This window comes from Ammospiza nelsoni, chromosome 14 (assembly GCF_027579445.1).
Source record: "Ammospiza nelsoni isolate bAmmNel1 chromosome 14, bAmmNel1.pri, whole genome shotgun sequence".
NCBI lineage: Eukaryota > Metazoa > Chordata > Aves > Passeriformes > Passerellidae > Ammospiza > Ammospiza nelsoni.
Genome location: NC_080646.1, coordinates 9,311,294 through 9,326,777, shown reverse-complemented (window position 1 = coordinate 9,326,777; position 15,484 = coordinate 9,311,294). Strand labels below are relative to the sequence as shown.

The 15,484-nt window shown below is 39.7% G+C and overlaps 1 protein-coding gene across 1 annotated transcript in view; it reads left to right on the top strand.

Annotated features, from left to right (window-relative positions):
- The window catches only part of ADAMTSL3 (ADAMTS like 3), a 169,199-nt gene that overhangs the window by 108,785 nt on the left and 44,930 nt on the right, over nucleotides 1–15,484 (top strand). Inside the window, exons 9-15 of the mRNA XM_059481814.1 lie at nucleotides 2,912–3,069; nucleotides 4,039–4,150; nucleotides 6,784–6,922; nucleotides 8,519–8,569; nucleotides 12,569–12,773; nucleotides 13,568–13,715; nucleotides 14,502–14,586. Of these exons, the coding sequence (XP_059337797.1) occupies nucleotides 2,912–3,069; nucleotides 4,039–4,150; nucleotides 6,784–6,922; nucleotides 8,519–8,569; nucleotides 12,569–12,773; nucleotides 13,568–13,715; nucleotides 14,502–14,586 (898 nt within the window). The remainder of the gene's footprint in view (nucleotides 1–2,911; nucleotides 3,070–4,038; nucleotides 4,151–6,783; nucleotides 6,923–8,518; nucleotides 8,570–12,568; nucleotides 12,774–13,567; nucleotides 13,716–14,501; nucleotides 14,587–15,484) is intronic.

Here is a 15,484-nt window from a genome sequence, read left to right as displayed (position 1 = left end):
AATATTTTTACAAGTGGCTAATGCTAGATAACTGAGTTCGTGAACTTAGGGAGGTTAAACGTTACTGAAAGGAACTGAAATGTTTTTCTTTTTGTCAATTTTTTTCTCTGCTTACAGAGATTTGCATCATGTGGCAGCCTTTAGCAGTGGGTTTGTGCACTGCTCTGCCTTTGACAGATGCTCAGAGGAGCGCGGTGTTGCTTTTCTTGCATTTTGAGAAGAATGTTTTGTTTTTGTGCTACCTACAAATGAATCACAGAAAAGAAGCAGCTTTTGGGCAGCAGCATACTTGTTCTTTATTGCACTGGGAGCAGGAGCAGCTTCCCTGGGAACTCCTTCATGCACAGGGAGGAACCTGCAGAGAGTTTTCTGTGCCTCACTGCCCTGCTCCTTCCTGCCACCAGGAGAATGGGGGGATTCTGCCCAAAGCTGGGCGAGGCATTTGCCATTTTTGGCAAGGGAGGGAAAGTAACTAAACACAGATAGTTACGGGTCTTTGGCACTGGTGGTTGTCTTGCTAGGCACAGAAACAGGTGAGCACTCAAGAGATTTCCCTGTCCATGTGACTCTTCACATCTGGATTGTCAAGGAATTGATTTAGGATGGGGAAGCTTACTCCTGAAGTCAAACTTCCCAGGCATGTTCTATAACAGGGCTCTGCAGAACAAAGAAACATTTGGTGAATACTTTTCTTGTCATGAAACCAGTTGATAAAACCTGTGTTCTCAGTTACTTCTCTGAGTCAATAAATGAACAGTTTTTGAGGGAGGAATTCCTCACCAATAAGCATCATTATGTTATGTAAGTGTTAAATACACAAAATGCTTGGTGTCACAGGAATGCATTGCAACAGATGTAATCCATTGTGCTGGGGAATATCTCCTCATCTCCCTGTGTGACACAGGACAAATCTGAGCAGCAGTTCTGGGCTTCAGTGGTGTCACCTCCAGAGACACAGGCTGTGGCTCCATAGCTGCACCTTGCAAATAAACACATGATTTGCATCCAAATCTAGTGTAGCTCTAATGTAAACGTGTCAGCTCTCTGGGAGTTACTGTCTTGTTGGTTGCTGAACAGTATTCTTGGTTTCTTCTTGGAAAAACATCCAAAATGTTTTTTTTTAATTAAAAGAAGTAGTAAAAAGACTGTTCAGAAATGCAGCTGAGGTCACCAAATAAAAATTTTCATCATCTTTTTGCACCAGCTGGATTGTAATGTCTTAAATGTTAGTTTCAAAAGGATCCTGGACTCCTGAGCATCTTACTGAATTTATTTTGAGTTGGAAGTACTTAAGATTTGATTTTACACTTATTTTTAAAAATGAGACAATAACAGGCACCATGCATTATTACTTAGTTTTAAGCAGTGTTTGTGATTTAAGCATGAAGTTTGGGATCAAGGCTTGCAGAAGCTTAAACCAAGAATTCTGAGTTCCGTATATTTTAAAGGGTTATTTTGTAATGCAATCAGGACAGGAAAACTCCATAGAAGTGACAAACAGAAATATGTAGTAACCATCTAAATACTTGTTTTTTCTGGGATTAGTTTATATCTATTTGTTCCTAATGGAATGTGTTGGACAGTGGGGCACACTGATTCCCAGAGATTTATGTTTTCTCTTTGACGATGTACAGTTTATTCACCACCAGATTCATACCCTGTGATTAACATAAAGTCATTTCCTAGAAACAAATCCTTCCTGAAACTTCCTTCCAGCCATGTATGTGATCTTTGTTATACCTATGAGCACAGTGGAACCTAATGCTTAGAAGCTTGGGATAATTGTGGTATGTTTTCAAGGAATTTAATTAATTCTATAATTTCTTTATTCTCTTTTTGGAGTGCTCCAGAATGCATATTTGTTTAAAAAATATGAAGGAAGAAAGCAGTTAATGATGGGTTTCAGCACTCAGAGTATGTTTTCAGTGCAGGTAAAACCAGATGCTTTTAACCTAAATGATCTAGCCTGACTTAGGTAACTTTGTTTAAAGTACCAAAAAAGGCAAGGTAGTGGGAGAAAGAGGGTATTTATAGCTCATCAAAAGATTCCTTTTAGCTTGGCCTGAGCTCATCTAAGATTCATGCTTTTCTCATGCAGTGCTCTGGTAGATTGTAACCAGACCAGGGTATTTCAAGTCATGCATTTTGCTGTGCCTGTGTGCTGTACTACACAGAGCCCAGAATTCTACCTTGGTTATGAATATCTTCCTTTAGCTTTGTCCACTTACAGTTCAGTCAGCTTTCTGGAAGTGATTTAATCTTAAAATGCTTCATCTGTCTTCTGGAAGCTGTGGGCTGTTAGTTTAATCTGTTCCAAGGAGTGGAGAACAATTCAGAAAGGGTTTTCATCGCCAGCTGTTGTGGGAAGGGCCGTCCCTGCAGCTGCCCACCTCCTGGCCCTGCTCCTTCCTCACTTGGGAAATGCTCAAAGCTGAGTTAGGGATCTTGGGGCAGTGATTCAGGTATTGAGGTGAATGTCAGGTGGGTTTGGCACCGTTCAGGCTTCTCTGGAGACTGATTGCTCAGATTGCTTGGCTTTTGAGTAGCATGGAAGTATGAGGTATTTTTCTCTATATTGATTCTGTCAATTTTGAGTTTCTTTCAGCTTTCCCTGCTCAAGTTTTTACTTATATCGAGTGTTACAGAGCCCTTGGTGTAGGAAAAACTGTCTCAGAAGTGCTTCTGGTATGAAAGAATAGTGTGTTCAGACAGATATTCCTGTACTGACTTGTCTTGCAATTATCTATCAGGCTATAATCTGAAGCAGTTCATATTCTCACAGATTCTCTGGGTGTGTTTTTACTGCGCATATGCAGCTGGCACTTGCAAGGCAAAGTTGTAAACATTACTTTCTGACTTTCTTGAAAACAAAAAGCTGTTTAAGTTTACTAATGGCATGTTTCTTCTTTAGTTATAGAGTCAAAAACACTACAAGGAGAAAAGGGAGAGCACAGTTTCAATGCACCTGGAACATTTGTCATTGAAAATACAACTGTTGAATTTCAGAAGAGCACAGACAGGGAAATCATAAAGATCCAGGGACCTCTTGGAGCAGATTTCATTATCAAGGTGGGGTGTGTGAATGTACAAATCTACAAAGTTATTGCAAGTACATTGCAAGTACAGTGGTGGCTGTCCATCAGCTTGTAGCAATACAACAAAATCTAGCTAGCAAGATAGAAATCCTAATTACAGTCCAGAGATCATTTATGCCAAGAAAATCCAGAAAAACTAAAATGTTACATGTTTAATATCTTTCCTGTGGTGGGAAGTACCACAGGATCTTTAATGGTAAAAATGGCCAGGATTTTTGTTTTGAATACTGCTGGAAGAGTCACAGTGTGACCCTGTGCAGTGCTAATCCAATTGCAGACTGCCACCTACTGAACCTGAGCACTGCTTCCAGCAGCACCTCCAATCTCCCTCAGACATTGCTCATCCAGCCACTGACCATTTCCAATCCTTTTAAATTTTTTTCTGTCCAGAACACAAACCAGTGGCTTGCATCACACATCAAGATATTTATAAGTAGGAGCATATCAGTATTTGACTGCCAAAGGAAGGCACTCATACACTTTGCCATCGGAAGTGACAGAAGTTTCAGTATTATCAGACTGCATGTCATTACCTGCGCATTGTAGAAATAGAATTTCAGTTCTTTTCCTTTTGCATCTCCAGTACCATGTGCAGCTAGACTTGCCTGACAGTGTGCTTGGATCACTTTTAGACTTCTTTCTGCAGTAAATTTCAAAATTTTTGTTAACAAAGAGATAAACCAAAAGAATACAGATAAGAACTTTGCTATTTGAGGATAGATAATCAAATGGTCACATTAATGCCTTGAATAATTTGAAAAAACAAAGCACATTCAAATATTTGGCTATTGGGAACTTAAATTTAATGACTACTCTAAATTTCTAGAAGTTTTTTGTCTGTCATCATCTTACTCTGCACTGCTATTATTTATGACCTCTGTTTTGAAATGGCATGAGCAGTTGAGCACAATGTACATGTGTGTTGTAATGGAAATTTCTTCAGACCAGGTACTCTGGATCAAAAGAGAGTATGGTTCAGTTCTTCTTCTATCAACCCATCAGTCACCAGTGGAGACAGACAGAGTTCTTCCCCTGCACAGTGACGTGTGGAGGAGGTAAGTAATGTCAATTCTTCAGCAGTGATAACAGCTCAAGATTCAAAGGAGCTGATTTACAATCTTTGTTCTGCATTTTTAGTGGTTAGATGGTTAGATGTTTGTGCTTTCCTGAACACTGGAAATTTCTCAGCAAAATAAATGACAGAGCAGCAGCTAGGCTAGTTAAACTGGTATCAGCATAGAGGTTTTTACATGTTGTCACTGGAAATCATGTTTTTCCATAGCTGATGTTCATTTGAGTAAGAACATTAAGAAATAAAAATACAAAATTCAAAATGGAAAATTGCAGCTCATAGTGGATATTTGGGGAAAGAAAGCAAAGAAACATGATGAGATTTTAAAATAAGAATAATCAAGAGGTGAAAAAGTATTTCTAGCCTCAGTAGTATACATGAGGGTGAATTTTAGAACACTTAGTTGAGGAATTAGTTATACAGAAGGCAGAATAAGTAAATACAATTTCAAGAACATCTGCTATCAGTCCTTTGGCTGTCTGATTTTAGACATTTAGTCCTGATGGTGGCTAGAGCAGCACATGTGGTATTGTAGCATCTACTCCTGATTTAAGCCCTGCAGCTTAGATGAAGTGTAGCTTCATTCTGCTTATCCAGCCCAGCCCACAGCCTGTCATGTCTGGTTCTGCAAAAAAAAGTGTGAGCTCGTGGTAGGAGGAGTGTTTGACACTGCAGATAGCAGCTTCCCTTCAGCCAGCATTCCCCAGGTCACCTGGAAAACAGAGCAGGACCCTGGTGATAGCGATACAGGGATTTTCTGGAGAGTGCAAATGTGGTTTAAATAGTTACTTGGGGCATGAATAAAGAGAGTGAGAGATTTTAAAGTACAAGCAGAGTCTGGGGATCTTTTGAAGGACCATCCATTTTGGCATTTGCACCTCCCTGTGATCTGAAATGCAGACAATACATGTGTCTGATATGCAGTCCCACAGGAAACTACTGTATCTTATGAGATACTTGGCCTCATGAAGTGTGATCCTTGCTGGAGCTCTGAGTGGCAATGCATATCCTCTGATGATTCCATCACACTGTGTTTATAACTTTTTTTTTTCCTTAACTTGTCTGACAAGGGAAGAAGTATAAAGCATCACAGTTACTTTTGAGGACTGCATGTAAACACTGGATAGCCCAAGGGAGATATTTACCTTCAAAGGTGTTGGCTCAAATCCAGCCTTATTCAGACTGCTGTTATGGCTTGAAAATTATAGCTACATGTCAATCTCTTTGAAACCATCCAGGGTGTTCAAAGCCCTGCTTTGTGGCTGCTTGCCTATGATATAAAACTGGTACCTTTGTCAGAGGGGCTTGGCAGTCCTCAGGGAGGGCAGGAACTGAGGAAGCACAAAAACTGAGCAGCTATGACAGTAGTAGTGTTAGGAATGGCATGCAGGGAAGTTGTATTGCAGCTGCTTGGCTTTAACCTATTATCTTAGATTTATCTGGGTTTAGTGTCCAGATTGTCTGTTTGGCATCTGGTACTGGCAGTGAAAGAAAAGGTTCCTCACTACAGAGATTTGGAATTAGTGCATTGCCATTCCTCACTTGGACGTTGCTTTGTCTTTAATTCTGTAATCTCCATATGTTGGAAGGGGCATCTCAGAAAGCACAGTCAAGCTGGAATGAGCAAGTGTGTTTAAAAATTGTTTCTCTTGTTTGCAAGTGACATTTCTTCTGGGTCCTTTCAGTACTTGCAAGAATTGAAACATAGATGCTGTGAGCGCTGGAACTGCTTAGCTCTTTATGGTTATCACTCTCATGCTTGATGACACTTTGGATCAGCCAAGAGACACACAGCTGAAGCCACTGACACATGATACTTAGCATTTTCAGTAGGCACAGGGACTTGTGCTGCTAGTTTGTTGACTCGGTCTGATTTTAATTCTTGTGGTCTAAAACATTTTTTCTTTGCACATACCAGAACATCCTCCTCTCCTCAGTTTAAGTCCAAGTAAGCTTTTTTGAATGAGTCTTTTTTTCTTAGCCAAAAAATAACCTAGTGGTTTATAAAACCCAGATCCCTTCTTGCCACCATTCTCCACACATATTTTATTATTTGTTTTTCACTGAGTAGTTAGTTCAAGTCTTCTTTTGTTGGCTCTTCAACTCGGAATGTTCTTGAATCTATTTCTTGGTTTTCTACAGTTCCTTAGCAATGTTTTTGGATCCCATCTTCAATTCCTCTGGCTTTCTGTCTCAAGTATTTATTTCTTTTAGCATGAATGACTGTTTAATATAGCTCTCCAACATACTGGTAACTCCTCCTTGGAGGAGGGCAGTTATGCATTGTAGAACATGTACTAGAGCCATATGGCTTCATAGTTTTGCTTTCTGACAGGTGAGCTGGAGCAGTACAAGTATTTCTGCATCAGAAGGAAATATGTGTGCCTCTACTCTTAGAATATTAGTATAATAAAGAGCTGGAAACTCATTTAGTGTTAAGACAGGTTAATATAACTGCTGTGCTGAATTGCCTTAAATGTTGTCTGGTTGTGCATTTCCTGTTTCCTTGTTTAAAAGCAAACCAAAAAAGAGTAAGACAGAAAATTAATTCTATGGGGAGAAAAGGCTGTTTTACTTTATCTCCATTAACAACATTCAACTTTGCTTCTGCCCTAGGTTATCAGCTCAATTCAGCTGAGTGTGTGGACATTCGTCTGAAGCGTGTTGTTCCTGACCATTACTGCCATTATCACCCAGAAAATAAGAAGCCAAAGCCCAAGCTGAAGGAATGCAACATGGATCCCTGCCCTTCCAGGTCTGCATGGCAAACAAATCTGTGTGTGACACAGGCGGTTACTAAGGAAGCAGGAATTGTATTTACTTAATTTCAATTCTTTTTACCTTTAAGGCTACTTAATCTTGGTTGGTTATTGCATTGTTAAAGGCTGATATCTCTGCCAGTAGATGTGTGGCAGTTATTTAGTGTTGCAGAATAGAAGATTTTGCTTATATAGAGATATTGCAAATATCAGTTTGCTAAAGGGCTAATTCTGCTTTGTCTACTGCTGAGTAGTACAGCACTAGTGTGAGGATCTTGAGAGTCTGTGTGAGGAGGACAGAAAGTTTGCCTCCTTTTGGATTTATTGATACTGCCATTCAGAACATGTCAACAGCCAGACAGAAGCTCCAGTCAGTGCAAGTGTTCATATGGTTTAACTTGGTTTATTCATTTGCCTACCATAAAAGTTTGGTCCTTCATTGGTACTGTAGTGTTGACAATTTAATAATTGAAGCTTGGGTCTATTTGTTTGGGTTTTTAAAAACTAGGCATTAAAAAAAAATCATTCCAAGTAAATATCCTTTGGTACAAACGCCACAGGATATTAGTGCCAAATTGTAAAGGCTACAGTACACATAAACTGTATTGAATTGCACTACAGTATTTCAAACTAACTTTTGGATTGTCTGGTGAGGTTTCCTGGCTGTGCTAAAGAATCTTAAAATAACATCACAGTATCAAGTCCCAGAACCTCACATTAATATGCCAGCTGGCTGAGCTAGAGTTATATGCAAGAAAAGGAAACGCTCTCAATGGATTTCATTTCCTATAGCTAAACTGTCCATTTCCTTTCATTCCTGTTGAACATAATCGTTGATAGTGACCTCTAACAGTTATAGATGTGCAGACTTTCAAGAGTTTTTCCTGGAGAGTTGATCACTGTATGAAGCAGAAAGACTTCAGTAATACTTGATGGCAATGGGTGCCAAATGTTCCAAAGCTGGAATGGGAAAATTAGGGGAAAGAAAGGGTGTAATTATATTTTAGCTTGCAAATTTAGCTTATACAGTCAGGAAAAGGAAAGTAGTACTGTGTATAATACCATATTTCCTAGCATTGGAAATTAAGTTTTATATTGGAATTTAATACCTACATCGCACCACAACAGCTTTATACCTGCTGTGTGCTATGCACTTCAAACAAACTCTAGAAGGGTCCTAAGCAGCATTCAGAACCTATCTAGGATTAATCTTGTGATGTAGTTATTTCACTGACACTCATGTCCCTCAGCAGTCTTTGTTACAGATAGAAGTATGTGAATATCTTTTTGTTAATGAAGTAACACAGACCTAAAGGGTCACTGATAATAAATTTCTTTGCTGGAGGCTTGCTCATTTAATATTTTATGGTGGCATGAAATAGAGAAGCTGTATGAATAATTCTTTATCCACGCAGAAAAGGTAAGATTATTCAAGTCATAAGGTTCACCATAAGGCTCATGTGTAATGGAGTAAGATTCCTGCATTTCACATTGGGAACTGCTTACTTCAAGCATGATCACATAAATGTATGTACTTGATGTACAGTCTTGGGTATGAGAAGTAATGATGCAATATTTATTTTCTTTGACAGTGATGGATTTAAAGAAATCATGCCCTATGATCACTTCCAGCCACTTCCTCGGTATGTATAAGCAGGACAGCACATGTGTCAGCTTTAGCACAATTTCACTGCAAATATACTACTTCAGTACTAAGATAATGGGACATATTTTGATTTAATTTTTTTTTTATACAGGAGGTTAAGTTTACAAGAGTCCTGTAAACATCTCTGAATCTTGTGATTTATTTTAGTGTGCTCTGGATGATTAGCTTAACAGTCAGAGGTTAATATGCTCTTCTTGGAAATACCAATGTGAAGTCTTTAAAATAAACAGTTGTCCCCCTCAGCCTTCTCTGGCTGTAGTGCTGAGAAGATCATCTTTAAACTGCATGTATGAATTCTTGTCTTGAAAGGTTTTTCTTTTGACAATGTATGAGATTTTATAAAACAGACCTTGCGATGTACAGGATTCTGGAAATTCTTTTTCTCTTGAGAGGACTGATCCTTCTCCTCTTTACATTCTACGGTCTACAGACTATTTATTGACATCAAAGATGGCACATCATTTTCAAAATACAAAATTGTTGAAATATCTGTTTCCTTAAGTTAGGGCATCAAAGAACAGTTTGTTACTTTTTTTTTTTTTTCATTTTTAACACCTGAATCAATTACAAGGATTTAAAACTTCTCAGGAACCCTTAGATGTTTTAGAAAGAATGTTAGGATTAAACAGTATTGAGTCACATTTGCTTTTAATGTAAAGAATTATAGTCGATGAGTTGGTTGCATATTTATGTGAGTTGAACCTCTGCTTTATTATGTCATGTAATGAATAATGTGTATTTTTCTAAAGAAGTAAAGATATGAAGTAATAAGAATGAAATCATAGACTTGCACAGCTTAGTGGAGCTACTGATTACAGCTGATATAAATGTCATAGTTTATTTCTGTAGCAATTTGTCCTTGTGGATCTGCTGTCCTGTGATGTACTTTGGCTTTCATGCACAGATGTGGATTATTTTCCTCTGTACCTTTATCCTGTAGAGTCCTCTAATTACATTGTGTGTCTCTCCCTTTCCATTTCTTCCGCCAATGCCTTTGTACTTGAGATCTCTCCTGGAACTCAGCTTAATGTATTTACAGGAGTATTTCATCTTCTGAACCACTTAGGGCTTGGAGACCACTTGGAAGAGAAATTTAATCCCCCTTTCTGTGCTTTACTGTGCTCAGCACGTTTGCATGACACTGTGGTGAGATAGATCATGTCCGTGATAAAGCTGTGGGCAGGATCTCTTATTTCAAACACTCAGAACCACAGGCAGAGTCCCACCTCATTTCAGCACCTCGGTGTGCTCTGTCAGAAAGCATCATGGTCTTCCTGGGTGATGCTTCAGAGGAAGGGCTGTAAAACAGCAGGCAGCCAAGCAGGGCTCAGAGCTGGTGCCAGCAGGAAGGAGAGAGGAAATGGGCTGTGTTGTACTGGGAGGGCTTGTAAGGAAACACCACAAAGACGTAGAAACACCTTCTCTTGCAGGAATTGCTGAAAGAAAACAGCAGCTCAGTTTGTTTACCCGCAGGAGGAGGTGACTCTGCTCCAGTGTGGATGCAAGTCTTGCTTCAGTGCAGCAGGATTTGTCTGTGCTGTTGCATGCAAGGAGCTGGAATGCATTACCCTGTGCTTTCTGCTTTCTCCTCCTCTCTTGCCTGTTCCTTGCATGCTGACCCGGGACTGTTCTTGCGAAGCGGGCGGAAACCCCAAGTCCTGGATGCAGGCTGGAGCAAAGCTGTGCAGGCTTCACCTCCTTCATCTCACCTCCTCCACAGCACCAGGGCCCTGTGGAGGCTGCCTGGCAGCCCTGTGGAGTGCACCACTGCTTTCCCATTCGCACGAGGAAGTTGTGGGAAAGTCGTGGTGCACACCACAAGATCTTGAAAGGGTTCTCCTGTGGCTACAGTTGTAAATGCCCCACTGAAATATTTTTACAGATGGAGAATTCTTTTGAAATAAATAGAAAAATTTCCCAGGATGAAAATTTTCTTTTAAAGCTTTTGGACTGCCTCCATTTATTTCAGACTTGGACTGTTGAGGATCCCTTGACAGCTGTGGGTTCTGGAAAGCATCTCCTTGACTGCTTGCCCAAGACCCCCCTTTTCCTCAGTAGCCATGGACCTCACTCCATCTTGAAAATTCTTGTGGGAGTATGGGATCTGGAGTGTGTTTGAAACTGATGGGATAAAGAAAAACAACTATAAAACTTCACGCTATAAACACTTGCAAGCCTTACATTACATACAGCACAGTGAACCTTACATTTATAAATCCATGAGCTGCTAATTCATTAAATAGTTAATTGCTCTTTAGTTCCTGATTTTTAAAAAGAAAATTAGTTAACACTGGCCATTCCTTTTAGTCAAAGAAGACTGTAACTCTTGCTCTTCAAATGCACTTTGTTATTGTGATTTGACATCAGTATCTCAGGACATAGCTTTATTCAGAATGCTTTTGAGTGTATACTCCATGGTTGATGTCCCATGGCTTGCTCTGTGTTTCATATTTATTCTTCTGTTGAGCTTAAGCATGATTAATATGTTTTTGTAGGCAGCTTAATGAATTGCCTAAAATAGGAAGTATCCTTGATTTACCTGCTGCATCATAAAAAGTAGATTGCTTAAATTTACCTTTGATTTATTGGCCTTTTCTTCATTGAGTTTGATATTATAACTTCCTTTATGATAGCCAAGCTGATTACTCTTGATTAATTGATTTTGTGGGATATTGTAGTCCCTGCTGAGTCCATTGTTCAGAACAGATATAATTATTTTCATGATCCTTTCTGAGCCTCTGCAGTAACAGAGATAAGGTTTAACTAATGAGACATTGATGAACCTTAAGATGTACTGCAGGACTCAATCATTTCCAAGGGCTTGTCTTTGATTCAGGAGGGTGATGGAAAGAAAGCAAGAGATGGAAAGTAAAGGGTGAGGAGATATTGTATGGGTGTCATTGGAACCTACAGACAAATACTTCAATAGAAACTTGTTATGTCTAAATTTGAGAGGAGCAGGATATCATTGAAATTAGGGTTTTTTGAGAGGTAATTGCTTAAATGTGGATTCATGCTAAGAGGCGAATGAAGCTGAGTTTGTTGCCTAAAAACTTCCACGTCCTTCTCACTTCAGATGGTGCAACATTTTCCATCTTTATTGTAAAGATTGTGAATAGATGTCCATTTTGAAGATATTTCTTCCCAGCAGATTGTTTATCATCTCTCTATTGCAGGCTGCTACCCAGAGCTCTGCTGATTCACAGGCTTTTCTAATTCTAAATTTTCCTTAATCTGTGCCTTGCCCTGCTGCAGGAGCAATCAGCTGAGTGAGCCAAAGCAGCTGAGATGGATGAGCAGCTGCCTTTTGCTTGAAGCAAGCTGGAAAGTGTGAATACAAGGTTGTTCAGTGGAATTTTAATGAGGGTGGGAAACTCTTGCAGAACTGCAGTCAGGACCAGCCAAATGGTACCTGCCACAATTAAATTTCATCACAGTCCTTATGGATGAAAGCAGTTTGGTATGAAATGGCTGGCTTGACCCAAAGTATTAGAAATCCCATAAAAATTCCTTCAGGAACACATTTTTAAGGGCATCCAGATTTGTCTTTGTCTTTCAGACTTCATGGGATCTTAAATACAGAGGCTTCTTGGTCTCTGACAATGGTAATAAGTGTCTATGTGATCATGCAAATTAGTTGTCAAAAGTATTCAATTTAGATGATTTAGACTATTTGAAAATAAATTCATTCCAGTATTTAAACTCAGTATATTCACAGTTTCTAACTTATGTATAAGAGTTTCAGTTATGTTTTGAAATATGCTTACATTTGCAATTCTACTTCTGATTTTGCACATGAACTTAAGCCTTGAATAATGCAAGGTAGGTCTGAGAGTCAATGTATTTGTATGTGGTAAGAATCCAACAACTAAACTACCAGTAAGCTTTAATTGACACTAAGGTTGGACTCAATATTTTGCATTTTTAATAGAGGTTAGTGGAATAAGAAAGAGCCTTATGAGGGTTTTTTTTTCAGGTGGGAACATAACCCATGGACTGCATGTTCAGTGTCTTGTGGAGGTGGTATTCAGAGGAGAAGTTTTGTGTGTGTAGAGGAGACCATCCATGGAGAGATACTGCAAGTGGAGGAATGGAAATGCATGTATGCCCCAAAGCCCAAAGTCATTCAGACCTGCAATCTGTTTGATTGTCCTAAATGGGTGGCAATGGAGTGGTCTCAAGTAAGTAGAGAAGTAATTTGGACCTTCTGTCTTGTTTTCTAAAGAAAGCCTCTGGTCTTGTGTTACCATTTGTTTATTAGCGCAGGACTATTAGAAAAGTATAGCCCTGAAAGATAATCAATAGTACTGGGAAAAGTTTGCTCTGAGCAGTTCTGCCTGATAATCAAAACATTAATGTGTCTGTGTGGAGCAAAATGCAAATGTAGAATTCCTTGTGCCTGTTGAATTCCTGCTTTGCATGCACAAGTTAGAGACAGAGGTCAGGCCCCTCTGCAGTCAGGTCATTTATGTCTCAGTTCTTGATTAATGTAGTATTTCACTGGCTGTAATAGTTAAAGGCATGTCTGTCTCAGGGGCTGGCAAGTCTGCAAGGGTGATTTTCCAGCGTTCTTACCTTTCATTACAGTAACAATAGCCTAAGCCAGCTTGTCCTGGCTGTGGTTATCTGATACAGTCAGATAGGCCAGCGCTCCTGTAATTCCTTAGTTCATCTAGATGACATCAGTGCCACCAGAGTGCAGAACATGCAGCTCCCCTGACCCAGCCTTGACTGAAAATCACCACTGTGACAGGGTGCATTCTCAGTGCGCAGCCACTCTTATTTCAGCCAGATAAGCCTCACAGAACCCCAAAAAACCCCTTGCGTCCCCAAAACTTCGACTTTTCCCCCCATCACCAACCTTTTCCTTACCCACCTAGCGACGCAGGGACAAACCCTTACATCTCAGTGGGAAAACCTTAGCGGGCCCCTCAGTGGTGCTGGGCAGTGCTGAGGGGCTCTGCTGTGTCCCCAGTGCACGGTGACCTGCGGCCAGGGGCTGCGCTACCGCGTCGTGCTGTGCATCGACCACCGCGGGCAGCACGTCGGGGGCTGCAACCCGCAGCTCAAGCTGCACATCAAGGAGGAGTGCATCGTGCCAGTGCCCTGCTACAAGCCAAAAGGTAACCGGGGTTTCGTCTGGCTCTGTTGTTGTTTTGTGTTTTTTTGTCCAGCGAATTAAAAGCCCCTGGTAACCTTTTTCAGAAATGCCAGAAGCTGGAGTTTACTAGGGGTTGGGGTTTTTTTCCCAGTTTTGGCAGAAACGAGCGCTTTAATTATTGGTGCTGGTAAAAGTGCCCTGCTGATATTTTTTGCTGATAATGTGGCCAGACTGTCATGAAGTGAACGGGCCAACTAAATCTATACAGTCTGGTCAAACTGGGAAAACCAGAATTAATGAGCTTAACACAGGGAGGAGGAGTATTCAATAATACTTGAAATGGGAATGAAAAGGATTCAATAATATGGGGAAAAATGGGAATGAAAAGTATTCAAGTATTCAATAATACTTGAAATGGGATTGAAACTCCATATGTATCACCTGGGATTTTCTTGTTTGTTTTAAATAAAATGTGCTGTCCTGGTGTCAACATTCTCAATATGATTCAGCAGCTCATTAAGTTATACTCAAACTATTTTCCTTTTTCCTTCTCCATTTCTGCAAGTTTAAAACAAAGAATGGAGCTCAAACAGCATGATGAAATTTTCTACTAGTTTTTGCGTTATTATCCTGTATATCTGCAAAAGCATTAGATCAATAAGCAATGTATTATCCTGTATATCTACAAAAGCATTAGATCAATAAGCAACGTCAACTGTGAAATTCTGAGATGATTAATGCTGACATTTACATATTGCTTTGATTTTGGAGAAATTACTGAATGTTTTGAGTCTTTGTCCTCTACCAGAAAAAAGTCCTGTGGAAGCAAAATTGCCATGGTTTAAACAGGCCCATGAGATGGAAGAGACCATCACAGTCTCAGAAGAGCCAACGTAAGTACCCAGCCTTTTACAGCGAAGAAACATTTCCAGGGTGTTTTGCAGACCTCTGCAATGATTATTGCTGTGCAGTTTGCTTTGACAGTTGGCCCTCCATGGGAGATGAGTCCTGTGGTGAGCTGTTCCTAATTTTACATCCCAGTAACTTTGCTTCTGGAGCTCCTGTTCTGGATGATACACAGCTACACTGTTAAAGGGCCCCTATATCATTCAGGAATTCAAAGGGATCTGGATTTTAGCCTGATTAAGCCCTAATTAATGCATGTGGAGATGCTTCAGCAGAAATAAATTTAAAAACTTTAGTTTTATCCCAGTCATAGCTGTTACCTCAAGAATGTAGTGGTGGTATTAAAACTTAAGAGGTGCTTTGTAGGGTTGCCAGGATTTCCTTGGGGGGTGAGACCAATGCATAAAGTGAGAAAAACCTGCTGATCTCTGTGCTTAGCTGCATCTATGGGGGTAAGTTGTGCTATTTTACATGTGTATATGTGTGAAATAACATCTGGATTTTGTGAGTCCTCTTAAAAACTGATGAGGTTAAGCCTTGCAAGTGCTGGGAATGAAAGCACAATTTAAATCCAGCTACACTTGTTCCTGACCCTTATATGTTAGGGCATCCACACAGTTCCTTATATCCCCTGTGTACATTTCATATACACACACACGTATTTATTTATATGTGTAATATATTCAATATATAGGCATTAAAGTATTTAAATTTCTAGAAAGTATTAGCTTTGTATGTGGTGAGATTTTGAACAGTATTTTATTGTGCTGTGTTGAATTCTGCACTTTTTGAACTAATGTCATTTTGAAATAATTTAGATGAGCTTAATGAAGTTGCTTTGGATTTATATTGCCCTGATAGCAGAGTGTACCTTATGCTTATTTT